Source organism: Muscardinus avellanarius, assembly GCF_963383645.1.
Source record: "Muscardinus avellanarius genome assembly, chromosome: 10".
NCBI lineage: Eukaryota > Metazoa > Chordata > Mammalia > Rodentia > Gliridae > Muscardinus > Muscardinus avellanarius.
In genome coordinates this window covers 66,309,769-66,332,184 of record NC_137796.1, presented here as the reverse complement: position 1 = coordinate 66,332,184, position 22,416 = coordinate 66,309,769, and the positions used below count along the sequence as shown (strand labels likewise).

Genomic DNA, 22,416 nt, shown 5'->3' with positions numbered 1-22,416 from the left:
GACCCCATTTCCAAAAAAATAAATAGGCCGTGGGTGTAGCTCAGATGTAGAATACTGCTCAGTTCAATCTCTAGCATCACCCCCCCCAAAAAAAAAATAGAGAGAGAGAAAAGAAAATCAGGTGTGTAAAATACTCATGTGTAGCCAATTTTCAACAAACTGCAATGAATTTAATTTTTGTTATGCTTTAGGTTTATTTGAAGGTTGGGGGTGCTATAGATTATTAAACCCAGTGGCATTCTACCTATGAGACACATCTCCAGCCCTTTTGACTGATTTATTTTGTGGTACTGGGGGATGAATCCAGAAGCATTCTACCTCGCATTCTACCTCCAAGCTACACCCCCAGCCCTATTTTTTATTTTTTATTTTGAAACAGGGCCTCACTGAGTTGCAAAAGACCTAAGTAGCTGAGGCTGGCCGTGAACCGTGATCCCCCAGTCTCAGCCTCCCAAATGCAGGGATTACAAGTGTGCGCCACCACGCCCGGCTTCGGGCCACCATCTAAGGCATGGCGGTGTCTCGTTTACTAACACCGAGGGGATCTGGAGACGTTCGGCTCCCCTTTCTATGCAGCTGTGGGTCTGCTTCCCACATCGGTAAACTGAGTCCCAGAGGCCTGATGGGCTTGAAGCTATGGGTCAGGCACAGAGCAATGCCCCGAATGCTTCCCTCCCTGGCATCTCCACGGACCCCAGAGCCCACTTGCTGAATAAGGAAACTGAGGCCCGGTAGAGGTCACGCGCTGGTGGCCCAGGCAGTCCAAGCTTTCAAGGTTATTGGGCTTGGTCTTTGGGCCTCCTCAATACAAGGGTCACAGGTTTATCATCCCCAGCACAAAATGGCGCCTCCTAGAAAAATACAGCCAAATTGCCAGCGTCCAACCCACGGCGAAGAGGCGGGGGAGATACTGGCTGTGCATATTTATTAGCATACACAAAAACCGACGAACTTCATTGGCCAGAAGGGGTTCCTTCGCACTAAACTGGGCTCCCATTGGTTGTTCTCCATTCCCGGCCCCGCCTTCCCCGAGGGGGATTGACTGTGGAAGTCTTATGACCACCCCCCATCACGACCGCCCGTCCCAATTGGTCCAAGCGCTTTCCATCACGCGTTTAAATCCCGAGGCCCACCCCCCCGGCCCCGCCCCTGGCCCTCAGAAGACCGTTAGTCGCGTGCGCGACTTCCTCGAGCTGAGGACGCGCGCGCGCGTACGCTGGGCCGTAGTGGCGTCCCATTCAAACGACCCAATCAGCGGCTGCACCGCCTCCCTAGTCGCATTCCTCATCGCTCCGGGTTCTCAGCGCCTCCATTCCCCGGGGTCCTCTCCTCGATCCGGGCGCGCCCTCATTGGCTAGCCCGCCGTGAACTTCTCCCTCCCGAACTTCTCTCGCTTCTGCCTGCGGTTTGCAGAGAGCAGCTCGAGCGGGTCCAGCGCCGAGAAACGTGCGCGCTGACGTCGGCGGTCGAGGCGCGCCGCGGGGGGCGGGGCCTGCGGGCGGTTATAAAAGCGCCGCGGTGCGCGCGCGGCCGGCTGAGTGCGGCGGGGTACCCGGGCGGCGGAGCGGCGGGTGCAGTGCGCGGCCGGCGTAGGAGGCAGCGGGGAGCGGAGCGGGGCCGCCGGGGCCTTTCCAGGGCCGCAGCGGCCGCAGTTGGGCCCCCCGCCCCGGCTGGCGGCCTGAAGAGCGGAAAAAGGGGGCCGGGGGGACCCGCCCCCGACCGTCTGCAGTCATGGTGAGCGCGAGCGGCCGGGCCCGAGAGGGGCGGCCGGAGGCTCGGAGGAGGAGGAGGAGGTGGAGTCCTGGGAGCCTCTCAGGGCAGCCCGAGGGCTGCGAGGACCCACTGGGAGTTCTGGGCGGGGGACGGACCTCCGGGCTTTCTGCTGTCGGGGCAGGAGCCTGGGCGGCCCGCAGGTGCCTGGGCGGGGAAGGCCGGCAGAGCCTGGGGGAAAGCGCTGGGCGTTTTACGTCCAGCCCGCGGGTGTTACCGGGAGCAAGAAGCCCTGCCGCCATTTCTAGGCCTAAGCTGAGGTTTTGAGGGTGGTTTTTCCAAGGCTCTGAGGCACAGGAACAGGCTAGGCCTCGGGCCTACCTGGTACCATTAGGGGCTCTTGCAGGGTTACTAGCGGGCCTTGGAGGCCTCAGGTTTAGGCAAAGACACCCGGAGGCCCCCTTGGAGACCTCTGTTCAGAGGTCAGACTGGGACAGCGGCCTGAAGCATCCTGGGTGAGGGTGTGGGAGTCCAGGGGTGATTGACAGCCTAGAACCTGTAGGATCAAAACGAGGGAGGTTTCTGCGTACTTATGACCCGCTCTGTTGACAGCTTACTTTCTTCCATCTGTTCCCAGAACTCCAACGTAGAGAACCTGCCCCCCCACATCATCCGCTTGGTATACAAGGAAGTGACGACTTTGACCACCGACCCGCCCGATGGCATCAAGGTCTTCCCTAACGAGGAGGACCTCACCGACCTGCAGGTCACCATAGAGGGCCCTGGTGAGTGTAGGCATGAAAGGAGGGGAAACTTCTTAGATTTCCTCCCTCCGTCCACTGTGGAACAAACCACATCCTTGAAAGCACCTATTAAAGGCCCAGTCCTGTTGGATGCTGGTGGTGCAGTGGTGGATCTTGTGCTAATGGTCTGCTCGGTAGGACACCACAAATGACAAGTTCCTGTTCTCTGAGGGAGCATATAATGAAGATCTTAACCTAGGTTTGGGGTGAGGCTGTCAGGCATGGCTTCCCTGAGACAGAGAGTGGGGTTAGGACTAAGAATGATTAGGAAGAGCCAGGCATGCACACTTATAATCCCAGTACATGGAACACTGAGACAGGAGGATCACAGCAGGTTCCAAGACAGCCTCAGCTACTTAGTGAGACTCTGTTTCCAAACAAAATATAGAATCGATCTAGGAGTGTAGCCTGGAGGTAGAAAGGCCCTGAGTTCCATCCCCCCCGTACCACACACACACACACACACACACACACAAAAGAATGGGTAGGAAGAGAGTTCCACACCATGCATCAGCAAAGGTGGAGAGAATGGACCACAAGACCCAAAACTCCATCCTGCAGTTTTAGGGACTCGGCACATCAGCATTATGAAGACTCAACATTGTGGAGAAGACAGGAAGTAATCAGATGATCGTATGCAATTGTTTTATTGTGCAGAGAAATTTAGAATATTTTTGTGTGTATGAGTGTGCAAACTACATTTCTGTTATCGCCTAAATTTTTACATAGTCATCTGAAACATTACAAGAGGTTGTAAAGGAAGGTCTACTCTGATGACAGGATTAAGGAAGAGTTTCCTGAAGTGTTGACAGCTGTTGGAGTTCTTGTTTTGCTGCATGGAGTGGAATGTCCGGAAGATGGGAAGGCAAGGCTGCAGGCAGGCAGGTAGACTTGGGTGTTACATAGGAGCAGGAAGAAGAAAGTAGTGGTTAGGGAGCAGATCTCTTAGAAATTGTAGGTGTCTGTAAAGAGCTTGGAAAGGATACTACTAGTACTAAGCTTAAAACAGGGATGTGACAAGTGCCTACAGAGTTTCTCTTGACTTGGGTGTAAAAGCTGTGACCAGTTTAAAAGTCATTTTTAGAAGGAAGTCAGATTGAGAACAAGATCTGGAGGGCAGCTGCCCAGGTTGCTAATGGGATGAATTTTGGAGCTGCTGACGGTGGGACAACCATGACTCGCACATTTTTTTGGCCCCAGCAAGTGGGTAAATGAGAGAACTGTTTACTGGTGGTGTGGAAAGGCTATGAAATTGACCACTCTTGTTGGTCATTTGCCAAAAAGACAAGCACTCTGCTTCCTGCTTCCTGGTAACTTCATGTGCCTGGGGCAGTCACATAGTGGAGAGAAGGGCTATCCAGGGGGCTGGAGGCAGGTAGGGGCTGAAGGACAGTACATACCTTGAGATGGAGATTATGCCTGTGGCCCCTGGGAGCATTCCCCTTTTCCACCCTCAAGAACTCCCCAGCCTGAGCTGAGTATGTGCTGCATACCTATAATCCCAGTTTTTGGGAAGCTGACTGGAAGATGGCAGGTTCAAGGCCAGCTTCAGCAACCTAGTGAGACTGTTTCAAAATAAAATATAAAAAGGGCTAAGGTTGTAGCTCTTAAAGTCAAACGTCCTGGGTTCAGTTCCCAGTTTTTTAAAAAAAAAAAAATCCCCTAGTCTGGGAGATGTCGGGGGACTTGGGTCACAGACCCTGGAGACTGGCTTTGAGGTGCTTTGAGTCCTGTCATGAGCCTCCTGACCCAGTCTCCTCTCTCTCCACTCCAGAGGGGACCCCATATGCTGGAGGTCTGTTCCGCATGAAACTCCTGCTGGGGAAGGATTTCCCTGCCTCCCCACCTAAGGGCTACTTCCTGACCAAGATCTTCCACCCAAATGTGGGTGCCAACGGTGAGATCTGTGTCAACGTGCTCAAGAGAGACTGGACAGCTGAACTGGGCATCCGACATGTGCTGCTGGTGAGTTCTGGCCTGGGTCTCCCTCCTTTGTCATCCCAGTAATATCTGAGATGTAATATCCCAGTGTAAAATCATCTCTGAACTGGGGGGCTTTTTGCATAAAAATCCAAGTTCCCATAATTTCTGAAAAACCATGGAAGGATTGGTAGTGTGGAACTCAGGGCACTGAGTGTGTAGTGTCCAAGCACCTTGCCTTGGACAGGTGGTGTGTACGTAGTAGGACGGCTTCATGGCAGGTAGACATCAGTGTGTCCTTAGAGACTTTTTTTTCCCCCCCAGTACTGGGAATTGAACCCAGAGCTTTCTATCTCCAAGGTACACTCCAGCCCTATTTTTTATTGTTTATTTTGATAGAGTCTCACCAAGTAGCTGAGATGGGCCTGAATCTGTGTTCCTCCTGTCTCAGCCTCTCAAAGTACCGGGATTAACAAGCTTGTACCACCATGCTCAACTTCACACCTGACATTTTCATTTAGCCTGTAATTTGCATACAATAAGTTTCACTGAAGTACAACAGTGGGTTTTTGTTTTGTTATTGCTGGGTGTTTTTTTTTTTTTTTTTTTTTTTTTTTGTGGAACCCAGGGGTTTTCTACCTCCAAACTATGCCCCCATCCCTGTTTATTTATTTTGAAATAGGGTCTCTCACTAAGTTGTAGCTGAGGCTGGCTGTGAACCTGTGATCCTCCTGTCTCAGCCTCCCACCTACTGGGATTACAAGTGTGTGCCACCATGCTTGGCTTGCTCCTATTCCTCCTTATACTTTGTTTTCAAAAAAATTAGATTGTTGCCAGGTGTGGTGGGCACGCTTGTAATCCCTGCCCTTGGGAGGCAGAGACAGGAGAATCGCGCAGGTTCATAGCCAGCCGCGCTGGTTTGAGACACCCTGTTTCCAAATAAAAATAACAAAATAGGTCTGGGAGCTGGGTGTGGTGGCGCACGCTTATATTCCCCACGCTTGGGAGGCAGAGACAGGAGGATCATGCAGGTTCAAAGCCAGCCGCTCTGGCTTAAGAGACCCTGTTTCCAAATAAAAAAAAAGTATAAAAATAGGACTGGGAGTGTAGCCCGGAAGTAGACGGGTTTCCAGGAACCCCAGTACCACCAAAAAAAAAAAAAAAAATAGGTCTAGGAGTGTAGCCTGGAGGTAGAAGGGCCTCCAGAAACCCCAGTACCACACATACACACACAAAAAAAAAGATTGTTGAGAGTCTCACTATGTTATTGAGGCTGGTCTTGAACCTGTGTCCGCCTATCAAGTACTGTGAGTACAGGCATGTGGGACCACACCTGGAACATCAGTAGGTTTTTGGTTTTTTTTAACAATAACAAAATTTGTACAGCCATATCCACTACTTGGTTCCAGATGGTTTTTCCATATTAGTACCTTTCAACTAAGGGTGATTTGGTCCCTCAGGACTTTTGTATTGTCAGGAGACATTTCTTTTTTTTTTTTTTTTTTTTTTTTTGGTGGTACTGGGGTTCCTGGAAGCCCTTCTATCTCCGGGCTACACTCCCAGACATATTTTTACATTTTTATTTGGAAACAGGGTCTCCTAAGCCAGCGCGCGCGGCTGGCTTTGAACCTGCGCGATCCTCCTGTCTCTGCCTCCCAAGCGCGGGGATTACAAGCGTGCGCCACCACGCCCGGCTCAGGAGACATTTCTGGTTGTCACAACTGGAGAGGGGGATACATAGGGGCCAGGGAAGCAGTTCACATCCTGCTATGCACAGGACTGCAACAGTGTCCTGGTTTGGGCTGAAATAGCAATGTCCTAATCTAGGCCAGTCCTTCAAGGTCTCTAAAGGCCCCATAAGCCATTTAAGTCAAGCTGGATGTGGTAGTGCATATATCCAGGAGAAAGTTTTTGTATCTGGTGACTTAAATGGTTTATTTATTTTGTGGTACTGGAGATTGAATCCAGGGGCATTCTACCTCTGAGCTATACTCCCAGCCCTGTTTTTTATTTATTTTGAAACAGGGTCTTACTAAGTTGCAGAGGGCCTTACTAAGTTTACTGAAGCTGTCATTGAACCTGCAATCCTCTTGTCTTGGCCTTCCAAGTACTGGGATTACAGGCATGCACCACCAGGCTCAGCTCCTAAAAACTGTGTGTGTGTGTGTGTGTGTGTGTGTGTGTGTGTGTGTGTGTACACGTGTACATGCCCTAGGGATTGAACCCAGGGGCATTCTACCTCTGGGCTCCACCACCAGCCCTATTTTATTTTAAGACAGGGTCTCACTAAATTGCAGAGGACTTCACTAAGTAGCAGCTGGCTTTGAGCCTTTGATCCTTCTGTCTCAGCCTCCCAAGTACAGGAAATTAAAAGCATGTACCACCACACCTCACTCTAAAAGCAAATTTTGTGTCCATGTGGGTTTTGAACCCAGGGGCATTCTACCTCTGAGCTATACCTCCAGGCATGTTTTATTTGGAAACAGGATCTCTGTAGTTTGTTCAGAATCTCACTACTTGCTGAGACTGTCCTCAAACCTGCAATCCTCCTGTCTCAGCCTCCCTAACACTGGGATTACAAATGTGTACCATTAAAAACTTGGTGTGTGTGTGTGGGGGGGGGTGTGCTGGGGATAGAACCCAAGGGTTTTCTACCCAGACTTATTTTATATTTTGTTTGGAAACAGGGTCTCACTAAATTGCTGAAAGCCTCACTAACTAGCTGAGTTTGGCTTTGAGCCTGCACCATCCTCCTGTCTCAGCCTCCCAAGTACTGGGGTTACAAATCTGCGCCACCAAATCTGATTTAAAAATGGGTGTGGGGGGTACTGGGGGTGGAACCCAGGGGCTTTTCTACCTCCCAGCTCTCGTGTGCTCTTTCTCCCTCCCTCCCTCCCTCCCTCCCTCCCTCCCTCCCTCCCTCCCTCTTTCTCTCTATATATACTTTATTTGGAAATGGGGTCTCACTAAGTTGCTGAGAGCTTCTCTAAGTAGCTGAGGCTGGCTTCAAACCGGTCCGATCCTCCTGTCTCAGCCTTCCAAGCACTGGGATTACAAACGTGCGAAACCAACAGTTTTGCCGGGCGTGGTGGCGCACGTTTGTAATCCCCGCGCTTGAGGGACAGAGGATCGCACAGGTTCTAAGCCAGCCTCGCTGGCTTCAGAGACCCTGTTTCCAAACAAAAATATAAGAAATAGGTGTCTGGGAGTGTAGCCCGGAGGTAGAAGGGTTTCTAGGAACCCCAGTACCACCCCCCAGAAAAAATTTTTTTAAACTCAGTTTCTTCTGAGCCCCTGTGGCATATGGTAGTGAAGATAGGAAATTGAGATTTCCTTTAGGGGACAGAGAAAGAATTGAGCGCCAAGGTAAGGAAATCCCAATCCTTTCTCTTGCCTCACCATTATCTTCTCCTTGGGATGTAGATTGAACTATTTTCTACCCCTGCAGTGCTGGAACTGCTGTCAGTGAGGGAGCTGTAGAAAGGGCAGCTGTTCCTCCGAGCTACACCCCAGCCCTATTCATTTTAAAACAGGGTCTCACTGAGTTGCCGAGGGCCTCACTACGTAGCTGAGGCTGTTCGTGAATCGTGATCTTCCTGATTCAGCTTCCCAAATGCTGGATTACAAGGTGCTCCACCATGCCCAGCTATCCTTATTGTTTTCTGAGCCATGTGCTCTGTGTGTGTCATAGCAGCCCATAGGAGTGCCTGTTGCTGTCACCTGTTCAAGGCAAGGCTGGTGGCTTTTTTTCTTGGGGGTCTTTTGAGCTCCCTTTTTGAAGGAAGCAGAGGGACACCAACTTCACTTTCCCCTTGTTGTTGTTGTTTGTTTGTTTGTTTGTTTGTTTGTTTTTTGCAGATCTGGGGATGGAACCCAGGGCCATACGACCTCTGAGCTATACCCCCTGCCCTGTTTTTTATTCTTTATTTTGAAACTGGGTCTCACTGAGTTGCAGAGGGCCTCAGTAAGTAGCTGAGTCTGTCCACAAACCACGATCTCAGTCTCCCAAATGCTGGGATTACAAGAATGCTGGAATTACAAGCCTGAGCCACCACGCGCAGCTCCCCTTGGGTTTTTTTTGTTGTTGTTGTTTTTTGTTTTTTTTTGTTTTTTTTTTGTGGTGGTGGTACTGGGGTTCCTGGAAGCCCTTGTACCTCTGGGCTACACTCTTAGACCTAATTTACATTTTTATTTGGAAACAGGGTCTCTTAAGCCATCTTGGCTGGCTGGCTGGCTTCGAACCAGCGTGATCCTCCTTTCTCCACCTCCCAAATGCGGGCTTCCCCTTGGTTTTTTGAATGAGTTAATGTGTTATTAAAAAGACTCACCCCAGCTGGGTGTAGTGGTGAGCCCGGTGTAGTGGCGCATGCTTGTAATCCCAGCATTTGGGAGGCTGAGACCAGAGGATCGCGGTTCACAGACAGCCTCAGCTACTACTTAGTGAGGCCCTCCGCAACTGAGTCCCTGTTTCAAAATAAAGAATCAAAAATAGGGCAGGGGTGTAGCTCGGAGGTTGAATGCCCCCAGACCCGCAAAGAAAAAAAAAAAGGACTCACCCCCTTATTGGACTGCCCTCAGGCCATCCCATTACTTATATCCTGGTGCCTTTACCTCTTGGGTGTAGTCCAGTCCTGCCAGAGTCCTGTGGTTTTGAACTTGTGATTCTTGTTAAAGTGATGACAGGGCTGCATCCCAAATAGTGTTGTGGACAGGCAGGGAACTATAGAGCCCTGTCACAGCTGTGGGCTCCCTCTGAGGGGCCTCCAGGAACTAGGCAGAAGACTTCAGCCAGACCTGCCTTGGTTCCTTTTGGAGCATTTACTGGAAGTTGTCAGGAAAATAGCCTCCCAGAGTGTGGGGGCAGAAAGGATACTGGGAAGCCAGGGTGGAGGCCATGAGATAGACCATCACTGGGCCCTCCCTAACCCTGGCCCTTTTCCACAGACCATCAAGTGCCTGCTGATCCATCCTAACCCTGAGTCTGCACTCAACGAGGAGGCTGGCCGCCTGCTCCTGGAGAACTACGAGGAGTATGCTGCCCGGGCCCGCCTGCTCACAGAGATCCATGGCGGTGCAGGGGGGCCTAGCAGGGCTGAGAGTGGCCGAGCCCTGGCCAGTGGTGCCACAGCCTCCTCCACTGACCCTGTGGCTCCCGGGGGTCCAGGAGGAGCGGAGGGTCCCATGGCCAAGAAGCATGCTGGTGAGCGTGACAAGAAGCTAGCAGCCAAGAAAAAGACAGACAAGAAGCGGGCCCTGCGACGGCTGTAATGGGCTTCTCCTCCTTCACCCCTGGCCCCACTCCCTCTGGTACTCTCCTTCCCACTGTCTCTAAGTTATTTAAATTATGGCTGGGGTGGGGGAGGGCATAGGGAAACTGGGACCTGGATTTGTTTTTCTAAATAAAGTTGGAAAAGCAGCTTCTGTGCCTGGCAGGTGCCCCAGGACCTGTGCTCATGCTGTACTTCAGGGCAGTGGCATCCTCTGGATTGGGATTTCTAGTCATCTCTAGGTGGGAGCCCTGGAGCCTACTGGCAACCTGGATGGTCATGTCCTTGCTCTGCCTCTGGTGTTTCCTCTGGTGCAAGCCTGATATCTGAAGAACCTTACTCTCTTCTGTCTAGACACCCCTCCCCCCTTTGAAACGGGGTCACACTGAGTTGCAAAGGGCCTCACTAAAGTAGTTAAGGCTGGCTGGGGACCATTATCCTTATGTCTTAACCTCCCTAATGCTGGGATTACAACCAAGCACCGCCACACCTGGTTTAGCCACTCTTTCTTGTCAGACCCTGGACTGGACAAGTTTCTGTTCCCTGTGTCTTCTGATCTCAATTGTGGGTTTTTAATTGTGTTTCTTCTGTTAGCAGCAGCACCCATCTCAGGTATCTGAAGCCAGCAGGCTTGTGGAACTCAGCCCCTAACTACTGAGATATGTGCTGATTTGTGTAGTTAAGTGTCAGAAGTGAGTCAATTGTAGAACACCCAGGTGTTTGGAGAATCAAATTTGGGGGGTGTGTGTGTGTGTGTACTGGGGATTGAACCCAAGGGCTTTCTATCAGAGTCTCACTAAGTTTTGTCTCAGCCTCCCAAATAATTGGGATTACAAGAGTCACCCCCCACCCACCCCCACTCCACTATTGAGTGGAGGGGGACGGATGTATTGGGTGGCAGAGTGTTGAGAATAAAAACTGTTCTGTTCTGGGGATATAGCTCGAGCCGGGCATGGTAGCACACACTGTAATTCCAGCATTTGAGAGGCTGAGACAGGAGGATCTGGGCTCACAGCCTGCCTCAGCTACTTACGCCCTTTGCAATTCAGTGAAACCGTTTCAAAATGAATAAAAAACGGGTGGGGGGTAGCTCAGAGGTAGAATGCCTCTGGGTTCCATTCTCAATACTGCGGGGGGTGGGGAGTACAGCTCATGCCAAGCACACAGAAGGCCTCAGATTTTATCTCTAGCACTGCCCCAAAAAAGGGGGGGGGATGAAGAGGAAAGCAGTTTGACTATAAAAGTAATCAATGCAAGCATGGTGATGCACACCTGTAGTCTAGCTCTACTCAAGAGGTTGAGGCAAGAAGATACTCCAGAGCCAAGGAGTTCAAGACCCGCTTGAGTAATATTGGACATTGTCTTTAAAAAGTTAAACTTTGCCGGGCGTGGTGGCGCACGCTTGTAATCCCTGCGCTTGGGAGGCAGAGACAGGAGGATGGCGCAGGTTTGAAGCCAGCCGCGCGCGCTGGCTTAGGAGACCCTGTTTACAAATAAAAATGTAAAAATAGGTCTGGGAGTGTAGCCCCGGAGGTAGAGGGGCTTCCAGGAACCCCAGTACCACCAAAAAAAAAAAGTTAAGCTGGGCATGGTGGCACATGCTTGTAATCCCCACGCTTGGGAGGTGGAGACAGGAGGATTGGGCAGGTCCGAAAGAGACCCTGTTTCCAAAAATAAAAAATAGGTCTGGGAGTGTGGCCCGGAGGTAAAAGGGCTTCCAGGAATCCCAGAGCCACCAAAAAAAAAAAAAAAAAAAACTTCCCATATGACCTAACAGTTCTGCTCCTGAAGATTTACCCAAGAGATAGGAAAACATGTTTACACAATGACTTAAACATAAATCATACTTTTTTTTTTTTTCTTTTGCAGTACTGGGGATGGAACCCTGGGGTATTTTACCTCTAAGCTATACTCCCAGCCCTGTTTTTTATTCATTTTGAAACGGTCTCACTGAGTTGCAAAGGGACTAAGTAGCTGAGGCTATCCTCAAACCACGGTCCTATCTTAGCCTCCCAAATGCTGGGATTACAAGCATGAGCCACTACACCTGGCTATCATACCTTTATTTTTGTGGTACCGGGGTAGAACCCAGGGGCTTTTCTACCTCCAGACCTATTTTATACTTTATTTAGAAACAGGTTCTCATTAAGTGGCTGAGAGCATTGCTAAGTAGCTGAGGCCAGCTTCGAACCTGTGCGATCCTCCTGTCTCAGCCTCCCAAGTGCTGGGATTACAAGTGTGCACCACTATGCCTGGCTCTCATACCTTTATTTTGAACAAACAAACCTGGAAACAACCCAGAAGTTTTCATCAAGTGAATAAAAAATTGTGAATTCAGAGAATGGATTACTACTCAGAAAAATCCCAAAAACATAAATTGAGCCAGGTGTATGGTGGTGCACACCTGTGATCCTAGTATTTGGGAGGCTGACAAGATTAACAAATTTGAGACCAGCCTCAGTTATGTAGCTAGACTGACTACCGAGTGAGATTCTGTTCCAAAAATGGGGTAAGCCGAGCCTGGTGGTACACACTTGTAATCCCAGTACTTGGGAGGCTGAGACAGGAGGATCGCACTGGTTCAAAAGCCAGCCTCGGCTCCTGAGTGAGGTTCTTAGCAATTTAATGAGAACCTGTTTCCAAATAAAATATAAAATAGGTCTGGGAGTATAGCCCAGAGGTAGAAAAGCCCAAGTTTCACCCCTAGTACCACAAAAAACAAATAAGGGGTGGGTGTGTGGCTTGGAAGTACAACACCCCTGGGATTTTTGGTTGAATTAGGGGTCAAACCCAGAGGTGTTCACTGAACTACATCCTCAGCCCTATTTATGTATTTGTGATACTGGGAGACTGAACCCAGTGATGTTGAAACAGTTTCAGGTTGCTGAAGCTGGCCTTGAACCTACAATTCTGCCTCAGCCTCTTAAGTAGCTGAGATTTATAGAAAAGTTAGGAACATGATAGTGTCTCCTATAGTTGAATCTGGTCATCAGCAACTGCTAAAACAAATGCCATCATTTTACTGTCAGGAGATAATGGGATGGATGGTAAAGGTTAACTCCACATCTGGTCTGCGCCTTCCAAGCAAGCCCACCTTGAGGTATTCTGGCCCTTGAGATACCCTGCCAGGTAAGGGTGTGTGCCTGAAGCCCTGGGCCACGGTCTTAGCTAGACCTCTGGGGAGTTGGACTCCCTTATGTTGCTCCCCCATGCCTATGTGACTGGCCCCTGGAGACCAAGGCTGGGTTGAACATCCCTGAATAGAAGCATTGGTTGACAACCCTTCAGATGTGTTGAGCCATCCATGTTGCTGGGAGAATTGGGTCCTGTCCTTCGACTCCACTGGGAGTGCAGAGGACATGCCAGTGAAACCAGGCAAAAGGCTTGTCTCTACAAGAGGACTAGACAGGTTAAGGGGGTGTGGAGGCGCACACCTGTAACAAGAGGATCAGTTTCAAGGCTGGCCTCAGCAACTTAAGACACCCTGTTTCAGTATTTTTTTGTGTGTGTGTGGTACTGGAGGTGGAACTCAGAGGCTTTCTACCTCCGGGCTATACTCCCAGACCTATTTTATATGGAAACAGGGTCTCACTAAGTTGCTGAGAGCCTCACTAAGTAGCTGAGGCTGGCTTCGAACCTGTGTGATCCTGTCTCAGCCTCCCAAGTGCGGGGATTACAAGCGTGCGCCACCATGCCCAGCTTAAGACACCCTGTTTCAAAAAAAAAAAAAGAGTGGGCTGTAGCTCAGAGAACACCCCCGGGGTTCAATCCTCTGTACCAGGAGTCTACCTCTAAGGGTCTATGTTACGAAGGGTCTCACTAGCCACAAACTTGCAATCCTCCCATCTTGGCCTCCCAAGTACTGGCATTACAGGTATGTGCCACCACATCCAGCTGGGCTTTTAATTTTTTGGGGATGGGTTACTGGGAGTCAAACCCAGGGGGAATTCCGTAGCTGAACTATACTCTCAGCCTTATTTTTATTTGGAAACAAGGTCTCACTATTTGCCAAGACTGTCATGTCATATCTGCAATCCTCCTGTACTCAGCCTCCCAAGTACTAGAATTAAGAGTATATCACCACACCCAGATAGGCTTTTTTTTTTTTTTTGGTGGTAATTTTTCTACCTTTGGGCTATACTCCCTGACCTATTTTATACTTCATTTGGAAACAGGGTCTAAGTAGCTGAGGCTGGCCTTGAACCTGTGCAATACTCCTGTCTCAGCCTCCCGAGCGCTGGGATTCCAAGTGTGTGCCACCACACCTGACTGGGCTTTCTACTTTTAATCTCACCAGAATGTATACTTGATAGGATGGGGGGCAATAGGAACCATGTGGAGCTCCACATAGGTGTTAAACCACCCCACTAAGTGTCTCAATAAGCCAGAGGGCATTGGTAAATGCTGAGGCTGGCCTCAAAACTTGCAATCCTCCTGTCTCAGTCTCCCAATGACTGCAATTGCAAACATGACATTAATGCCTGAAGAGGAAAATGAAGGTGTTGCCTCAGGATCTTGTGTGTGCGGTAAGAGGCTGGGCTGCTGGCTGGAAGCTGCCACCACTCTCCAGTGACCAGTGTAGGCTGCAGCCATTTATTAGCTGCCTTTCTCTGCATTAGGGTCTGTGCAGCCTCCAGGCATCCCAGAATATGCAGGCATCTCTTCACACTGCTGTGCCCTAGCCCTGTGACCGACACCAGGGACCTAAAGTGAAGCTGTGGAGCAGCTCCAGGGCCCATAGCTCCTTAGCCTGCACCCTTTGAAGGCTAGAAGCCACTCTTGAAGGTCTTGCCTCCAACCCAAAGTTCAAGTTAGGATACTTTAGGCACCTCAGAACGGAATGAAGAGTCTACAGCAGAGGCCAGATAGCATTTTATGGAAAAGTAATGATTCCTCCCTCCTGCCCATCCAGCCCCGACACCCACTTCAGGTGAACAGGCTGACATGTTTTGGCAACATGGCCTGAGTGACAACACACAGGCAGAGAAAGTCAGTGACTGTTTATTGCTCTGGGGACACAGAGCTCAAGAGCTCTTAGTGGGGCGGGTCCGCTTCCTCTTCACCATCACAGGCTTCTGGCTACGCAGGATGGCGCTGGCTCTGCGGATGGCAGCCTAAAGAGGAGGGTATAGTGGGGCTCAGCTCACCCACTCCACAGCCCTCCCCACCCTGCCTGCCTCCCAGGCCCACAAGGAGTTACATCCCAGGGGTGATTTAGGAGTCCCTGTTCCTCCCCGGCCCAAGACCAGGCACTAAGTACAGCTCATCCCACCATGGTCTAGGAGCCCAGCCCCCACAGTGCTAAACCTAAAGGCCCCACTAATCACTCACCATGCGCAGATCAGGGCGGTACTTGTTCTTCCGGATCATGTGCCTGATACTGCTGAGTGTGGCCCGGGCATTCTTGTTTATTGTGGTCCGTACATAGGAGGTAGCTGGCTTCCGCTGACCTGGTGAGCAAAGCCTAGGTGTCAGTCCAACCATACTGACCTTAGGGTGCCTTCCCAGTATGAGGACACAATCTCATCCCAGGTAGATTTAGTCAGCATGTTACTCCCAGTCAACCCCTTAACCTGCTGGGCAAGGCTATGTAACAGCTATCTCCCCACCCATTCATTCAGCAGTGACCATGAAGTTAGACTACACACCAAAATTCCAGCTCTGGGATCACCCTGAATGAGCAGGGCCAGAAATAACATGGAAGGATGTGAAATGCTCAGCTGGAAGGCCTAGCCCTGATGCTGGGGTAATGGGGGAAAATTCAGATGTGAGGAAAAGCCCTGGGAAGTCTGAACTCCACTATCTGGGATCAAAAAGAAAATCTGATGTTCTCCCAACCTAGTTTAAATGTAAATGGCCAGCTTAGGTCAATATCTGAAGTGAGAGCTGATGGGCCTGTGCTCCTGACACTGGGACATAACTTCCCAAGAAGCCAAGACCCTGTCACTGTATTCTTGTCTCTTGCCGAGAACCTCAAGACTTAATGCCAGACCAGTTCTTTAGAAGTGCTTAGGACCCAACAATTCACACCAAGACCCCACCAGGATAAGCAGCTGGCTGCTCCCTGGACTGTGGGTTCCTGAGAAGAGGGGATAATCTCCAGGATGAGGAGGAGTCACTGAGCTTTGATGAGAACAGCTGTCAGTCCCAACTGAGAACCTAAGGGGCATGACGACTCACACCTATAATCCCACTACTTGGAAGACCGAGACAGGAGGATCACAGGTTCAGAAAGTAGTGAGACTCATTAACCTAATGAGACCATGTTTCAAAATAGTAAAATAGGGCTAGGGGTGGAGCTCAGAAGTAGAATGACCCTGGGTGCAAACCCTAGACCCCCCCCAAAAACATAGTAACAAAAAATGCCCTCTGTTTTTATAAAAACACTCGGTGGAAAACATGGAAATGGATGGCTCCATAGAAGGCCCCTGCCTCCCCCTCAACCCCCTTTTGTAAGTCATTTTTGGGAAACCCCAAAAAGACTTGTGTGTGTCTGAGTACAGTTCATGGGGTGGATCAAGACCCTTTCTCTAAGCCCACAAGGCAGAAGAGAGGGCATCAAACTGCTACTTCTACCCTGTCATCTCCAGGTGAGATCAAGGGATAGTTAGTTCTTTGGCTGCTTGCCTCAAACTTTCAATTCTGTAAGATAGATATCCACCCCACCGTAACTGTCTCTAGAAAGTGCTACACAAACTGTACACCCCTACAATTTAACCCTCACAACCACCCACTGAAGCTTAAGTCCTAGTAGTTTCTCCACTTCACAGACAAGGAAAGTTGTGCCTTGCTCAGATGGCAAGTTTGGGCGAGGAAAGGGGTCTCCCCACATCCTGACTCTCCCCTGCAAGATGCTCCATCCAATGGCAGAAATACCTCTGGCGACTCACAGCTCCCTGCTCTAAAAAGATGCTTCTTGTTGGGAAAAACGCTCACCAGATCTCCGCTTCATGACCACCACAACGCCTTTGCCATCAGCTGCGGGTTCCACGCCTACAGTCTTGCGGTGAATCAGCCCGTTGTAGCGGAAGGAGTTTCGGGCCTTCAAGTTATTGGGCTCCTGGAAAAGAGGCGCAGTGGGTGCTTGAATTTGAGGCCCGGAAATATGTGCAACCGGGTACTTCAGGATCCTTCCCGCTGTGGCCAGGAGTCCAGGCCCTACTTACGGTGCTGTATGTCTGTTTATTCCTCTTGATCAAGAAACTGGAGCAGTTCCGCACGACCATCCATTGCAGATGCGCGGACATGGCGGCTACGGAGAAACGAGACACGTAAAAATACCTCAAATGGAGCAACCTGGCACAGGGGACATGTCCCACTTGGACAGTTGAGGAAGACTGACTGGGACCCTGGGCGAATGGGAGCACTCCTTAGTGCAGGCAACAACTTAAGGCTTAGCCAGGCGGGGCTGAGTGCCTTTAGACGGCGGCCGAACTTGGGCTGCCACAATTCCAAGGTCTGGGGAACAAGATCGTGAGACGGCAGACCTGGGGGCCGCCAAGGACTCTCGGGAGCAAAGAGAGGAGCAGGGGAGGGACACCGGGCAACCGACGCGAGATGGCGGCCACGCGGGGCTCACGGCGGGCACACGCTCACCTCCACTCGCTGCGGCGGCCGGAGACGGAAAGAGGCACGCATGGGCGGGGCGACGCCTTTAATACCGTACACGCATTTCCGCTTCCTCTCTGAGCGTGCGCCTGAAGTACCCGCCCCCACTTCCTCTCTCCCTTCTGCCCCATCTCCGAGGCGGTTCGGGGATGCTCGGCTACTCCCGCCGACTCTTCGCGTACCGCTCGGGAACCTTCGGAACCCCTCGGCTAGAGACCCGAAGGCGCGTCCTTGGTGGTGGAACTGTCCTGTTCTGGGACCGGTTCTGAAGTTTTCTGAACTCCACGGCTGGATTCAGAATGGGTCCAGTTCGAGAGGCCCCCAGCGCCTGTTTCTCAGCGGCCTCTCTCGAGTATTGTTCGCCCAATTGTTCTTGGCAAATTATAGAGCTAAATACGTGTAATTTTTATTTTTCTACTTTTTTGTGGTAATGGAAATTGAACTCAGGGGCTTTCTACCTCTGAGCTACACCCCCAGCCCTATTTTTTTATTCTTTATTTTGAAACACGGTCTAAGTTGCAGAGGGCCTCACTAAGTAGCTGAGGCTGGCAGTGAACCTGCGATCCTCCTGTCTCAGCCTCCCAAGCGCGGGGATTACAAACGTGTGTCACGACGCCGGGCTAACACTTGTAAATTGAATGCATGAACTATTTAAGATTTACCCAGAGCCGGGGGTGGTGGCGCACACCTGTAATCCCTGCGAGGCTGAGACGGGAGGATCGCACAGGTTCTCAGCCAGCCTCAGCTACTTAGTGAGGCTCTCAGCAACTTAGTGGGACCCTGTTTCCAAATAAAATATAAAATAGGTCTGGGAGTATAGCCCGGAGGTAGAAAGCCTCTGGGTTTCACCCCCAGTACCGGAAAAAAAAAAAAATGTACCCAGGTATCTTCGATGCTTCTGTTCTTCATAAAGCCTCAGATATTCCCAGTGAGGTCACCCAGACCTGCTCAGACATTTTTAGAACTCCCCAGAAATGCTCTGGCAGAGTTGCCACCTTACCCATTTAACCATGCCAGGTTGGTTTGGGTCTACTCAGAAACACTCAGTCTCCATCAGGGATTGAACCCACGAACTTTCTACCTCTAAGCTATACCCCCATTTTATTTATTTATTTATTATTTATTTATTTCAATACTAGAGATTGAACCTAGGGGCATTCTATCTCTAAGCTACACCCCCACCCCTATTTTTTTAATTCTTTTTTCGAGCCTGGGGATGGAACCCAGGGGCATTCGACCTCTGAGCCACACCCCCTGCCCCTATTTTTATTCTTTATTTTGAAACAGGGTCTCACTAAGTTACAGTGGACCTCACTAAGTAACTGAGGCTGTCCGCAAACCACGATCTTCCGGTCTCAGCCTCCCAAAGGCTGGGATTACAAGGGTGTGCCACCACACTGGACTTATTTTTTTATTCTTTATTTTGAAAGAGGGTCTCACTAAGTAGCTGAGGCTGACCATGAACCTGGTCCTCCTGTCTCAGCCTCCCAAGTACTGGGATTACAAGTATGCGTCATTATACCCAGCTCCATTTTATTTTTATTTATTTTTATTTTTGTATAAAAATAAATATATTTATTTATATGGACCAGAGTACTGGGGATGGAAGCCAGAGGCATTCTACCTCCGAGCTACACCCCCAGTCCCATTTTTTATTCTTTATTTTGAAGTAGGGTCTCACTAAGTTGCAGAGAGCCTCATTAAGTAGCTAAGGCTGTCCCTGAATTGCTATCCTGCTGGGATCACAAGGCCAGGCATGGTGGCGCATGCTTATAATCCCTGTGCTTGGGAAGCTGAGACAAGAGGATTGCACAGATTCAAAGCTAGCCTCAGCTACTTAGTGAGGCTCTCAGCAACTTAGTGAGACCCTGTTTCCAAATAAAGTATAAAATAGGTCTGGGAGTATAGCCTGGAGTTAGAAAGCCCCTGGGTTCTACCCCCAGCACCACATACACACACAAAAAAGAGCCAGGTGTGGTAGTAGGACTTCCACCCCTAGTACCACCAAAAAAAAAGGAAAAAAAAGTGTACTAAGTTGCTGAGAGCCTCGCTAAGTAGCTGAGGCTGGCTTCAGACCTCTGCGATCCTCCTGTCTCAGCCTCCCAAGCGCGGGGATTACAAGCGTGCACCACCACACCTGGCTACCTGGCTCTGTTTTATTTTTTAATTTGAAACAGGTTCTCATCAATTTACAGAGGACCTCACTAAATTACTGAGGCTGGTCTCCCATCTGCGATCCTCTAGTCTCCGCATCTCAAGCACTGTGATTACAGTCCTGCATTACCATACCCAGCTGTGTGCCAGTCTTCTTGAAATGAACTCTGAAACTATTCATAGGGTCGGGGAGACTCTAGACAGAACTGTCTCGCAGACTACCACCCCGGGGGAGCACAGATTTCAAATTGTGGAGTGACAGCTTGCGAGATAGGACGAATTTTTCAGAAGAGAGCTTTGCGTGTGATCGCCCTTGGTCTGCCCAGGCTCGTCCTAAGGCCTCCAGTGTGCCTTAGTCACATCACTAAGCTCCCTGGAAGCTCATTCCGTTTTCAGGGCCACGCTCAAGGAGCAGGAGCCTTGCCTGAAGTTTCCATGGCCTCAGCTCACCCTCCAGAAGCAAAGGCGTGTCAGAGCGCTGGCCTACACTGGCACACCTTGACTCCGGGGTTTCTCTGGGGACTCCTCCCTCCTGGGGCAGGGCCTTGTCAGGTCCACAGCCGTCCCGTTCTGTGGGGTTTGAGCCAATGAGCCCTTGCTTTCAGTTTTGCCCTGCTGCATCCACTCTGGGTCTGATGGCGGGCAGTATTAGCCATTTTTTGAGGAATCGTCGCACCTTAGGCTCATTTGCCGCGGCACCCGCACACAGGCCCCAGAAGACCTGAGAAGATAAAGGAACTCTGCTGGGGGAGAGCACTGCGGCAAAGCGACCCCCCCCCTTGGCATCCAGCGGCCTTGTCTCGTGCTGCTTCTGACCCCTCCAGTGCCCACCACGGCGCCCGGCTCGCGGGCGGCCTCGGGGGCAGGCACTGAACGCAAACCCGCCGGCTGCCTCTATCTGGCCCCCAGAAACTGGACCAGAGCTGTCTCTCTCCTGGGGCGCAGGGGCCCTGGGCCTGCAGTAACCCCGCGCTGCTGCCCTGGCACGGCCCCGCGGCGGGCGCCCGGCTCAGGTGACCCGGCCGGCGCCGGGCACACCTGGCTCCGTCCCCAGACCCCGCCCCGGGGCCGCGCCCGGGACGCTCGCGGCTCCTCGCTCGCTCGGCTGGCGCGGCGGGCAGGCCATGGCGGCGGCGCCCGCGGCCTGCGCCTCCCAGGCGGCCCCGCCGGGGTCGCCGCCCGCGCCCGCGCCCGCGCCCGCCGCCGGCCTGGGCCGCTGCCGCGTGGCGCTGCTGCTGGCCGTGGCGCTGGACGTGGCGGGCATGGCGGCGCTGCTGACCGGCGTGTTCGCGCAGCTGCAGGTGCGCGGCCGCGACTTCGGGGACCTGCTCATCTACTCGGGCGCGCTGCTCGTGTTCCTGAGCCTGCTGGGCTGGATCCTCTGGTACACCGGCAACATCGAGATCTCGCGCCAGGAGCTCGAGCGCGACTACGGCCTGCGGCCCTCGGCGCTCGCCCGCCTGGCGCGCAAGCTGTCCCGCCGCTGGTCGGCGCCCGCGCGGCCCGCGCCCGGCTCCCGGGGAGCGCGCCCCGCCGCCCGCGCGCCCCCGCCGCCCGCCGCCCGCCGCGTGCGCCTGCAGCTCGCCACGCTCGAGGCCGGCGCGGGCGGCGAGTGAGCAGGCCGGCCGGGGAGCCCAGGCAGGTGAGCCCGGGCAGGGGAGTCCAGGCAGGTAAACACAGGCAGGTGAGCCCGGGCAGGGGAGTCCAGGCAGGGGAGACCGGGCAGGGGAGTCCAGGCGGGTGAGCCCAGGCAGGGGAGTCCAGACAGGGGAGCCCGGGCAGGGGAGTCCAGGCAGGTAAACACGGGCAGGGGAGTCCAGGTAGGTAAACACAGGCAGGTGAGCCCGGGCAGGGGAGCCCAGACAGGTAAACACAGGCAGGTGTGCCCGGGCAGGGGAGTCCAGGCAGGTGAGCCCGGGCAGGGGAGTCCAGGCAGGTAAACACAGGCAGGTGAGCCCGGGCAGGGGAGTCCAGGCAGGGGAGCCCGGGCAGGGGAGTCCAGGCAGGGGAGCCCGGGCAGGGGAGCCCGGGCAGGGGAGTCCAGGCGGGTGAGTCCAGGCAGGTGAGCCCAGGCAGGTGAGCCCAGGCAGGGGAGCCCAGGTTGGGGAGCCCGGACAGGGGAGTCCAGACAGGTAAACCCAGGCAGGTGAGCCCAGGCAGGGGAGTCCAGGCAGGGGAGTCCAGGCAGGGGAGTCCAGGCAGGGGAGTCCAGGCAGGGGAGTCCAGGCAGGGGAGTCCAGACAGGTGAGTCCATGTAGGGGAGCCCGGGCAGGGGAGCCCAGGCAGGTGAGCCCAGGTCGGGGAGCCCGGACAGGGGAGTCCAGACAGGTAAACCCAGGCAGGTGAGTCCAGGTAGGGGAGCCCGGGCAGGGGAGTCCAGACAGGGGAGCCCAGGAAGGGGAGCCTAGGCAGGGGAGTCCAGACAGGTGAACCAGGCAGGGGAGCCCATGTAGGGGAGCCCGGGCAGGGGAGTCCAGACAGGTGAGCCCAGGCAGGTGAGCCCAGGCAGGTGAGCCCGGGCAGGGGAGTCCAGGCAGGGGAGACCGGGCAGGGGAGTCCAGGCGGGTGAGCCCAGGCAGGGGAGTCCAGACAGGGGAGCCCGGGCAGGGGAGTCCAGGCAGGTAAACACGGGCAGGGGAGTCCAGGTAGGTAAACACAGGCAGGTGAGCCCGGGCAGGGGAGCCCAGACAGGTAAACACAGGCAGGTGTGCCCGGGCAGGGGAGTCCAGGCAGGTAAACACAGGCAGGTGAGCCCGGGCAGGGGAGTCCAGGCAGGTGAGTCCAGGCAGGGGAGCCCAGGTTGGGGAGCCCGGACAGGGGAGTCCAGACAGGTAAACCCAGGCAGGTGAGCCCAGGCAGGGGAGTCCAGGTAGGGGAGTCCAGGCAGGTGAGCCCAGGCAGGGGAGTCCAGACAGGTGAGTCCATGTAGGGGAGCCCGGGCAGGGGAGCCCAGG

General features: G+C 52.7%; 3 protein-coding genes across 3 annotated transcripts; 2 read left to right on the top strand and 1 right to left on the bottom strand.

Moving 5' to 3' along the window:
* Window positions 1–2,302: 2,302 nt before the first annotated feature.
* UBE2S (ubiquitin conjugating enzyme E2 S) lies at window positions 2,303–9,701 on the top strand (the record flags this gene model as incomplete). The annotated part of the gene is made up of 3 exons (XM_080703752.1): window positions 2,303–2,495; window positions 4,288–4,478; window positions 9,378–9,701. 3 exons carry the CDS (start codon window positions 2,303–2,305, stop codon window positions 9,699–9,701), a joined length of 708 nt encoding a protein of 235 aa, XP_080559878.1.
* A 4,984-nt stretch (window positions 9,702–14,685) lies between these two features.
* RPL28 (ribosomal protein L28) lies at window positions 14,686–17,335 on the bottom strand. The gene is made up of 5 exons (XM_080704535.1): window positions 17,297–17,335; window positions 16,867–16,952; window positions 16,637–16,760; window positions 15,032–15,150; window positions 14,686–14,814 (listed from the first exon to the last, which is right to left on the bottom strand). The coding sequence occupies exons 2-5, from the start codon at window positions 16,945–16,947 to the stop codon at window positions 14,725–14,727; spliced, it is 414 nt and encodes a 137-aa protein (XP_080560661.1). The 5' UTR covers window positions 16,948–16,952; window positions 17,297–17,335; the 3' UTR covers window positions 14,686–14,724.
* Window positions 17,336–20,586: 3,251 nt separating this feature from the next.
* On the top strand, window positions 20,587–21,078 carry TMEM238 (transmembrane protein 238; the record flags this gene model as incomplete). Its single annotated transcript, XM_080704529.1, has 1 exon — window positions 20,587–21,078. One exon carries the CDS (start codon window positions 20,587–20,589, stop codon window positions 21,076–21,078), a length of 492 nt encoding a protein of 163 aa, XP_080560655.1.
* Window positions 21,079–22,416: the final 1,338 nt, after the last annotated feature.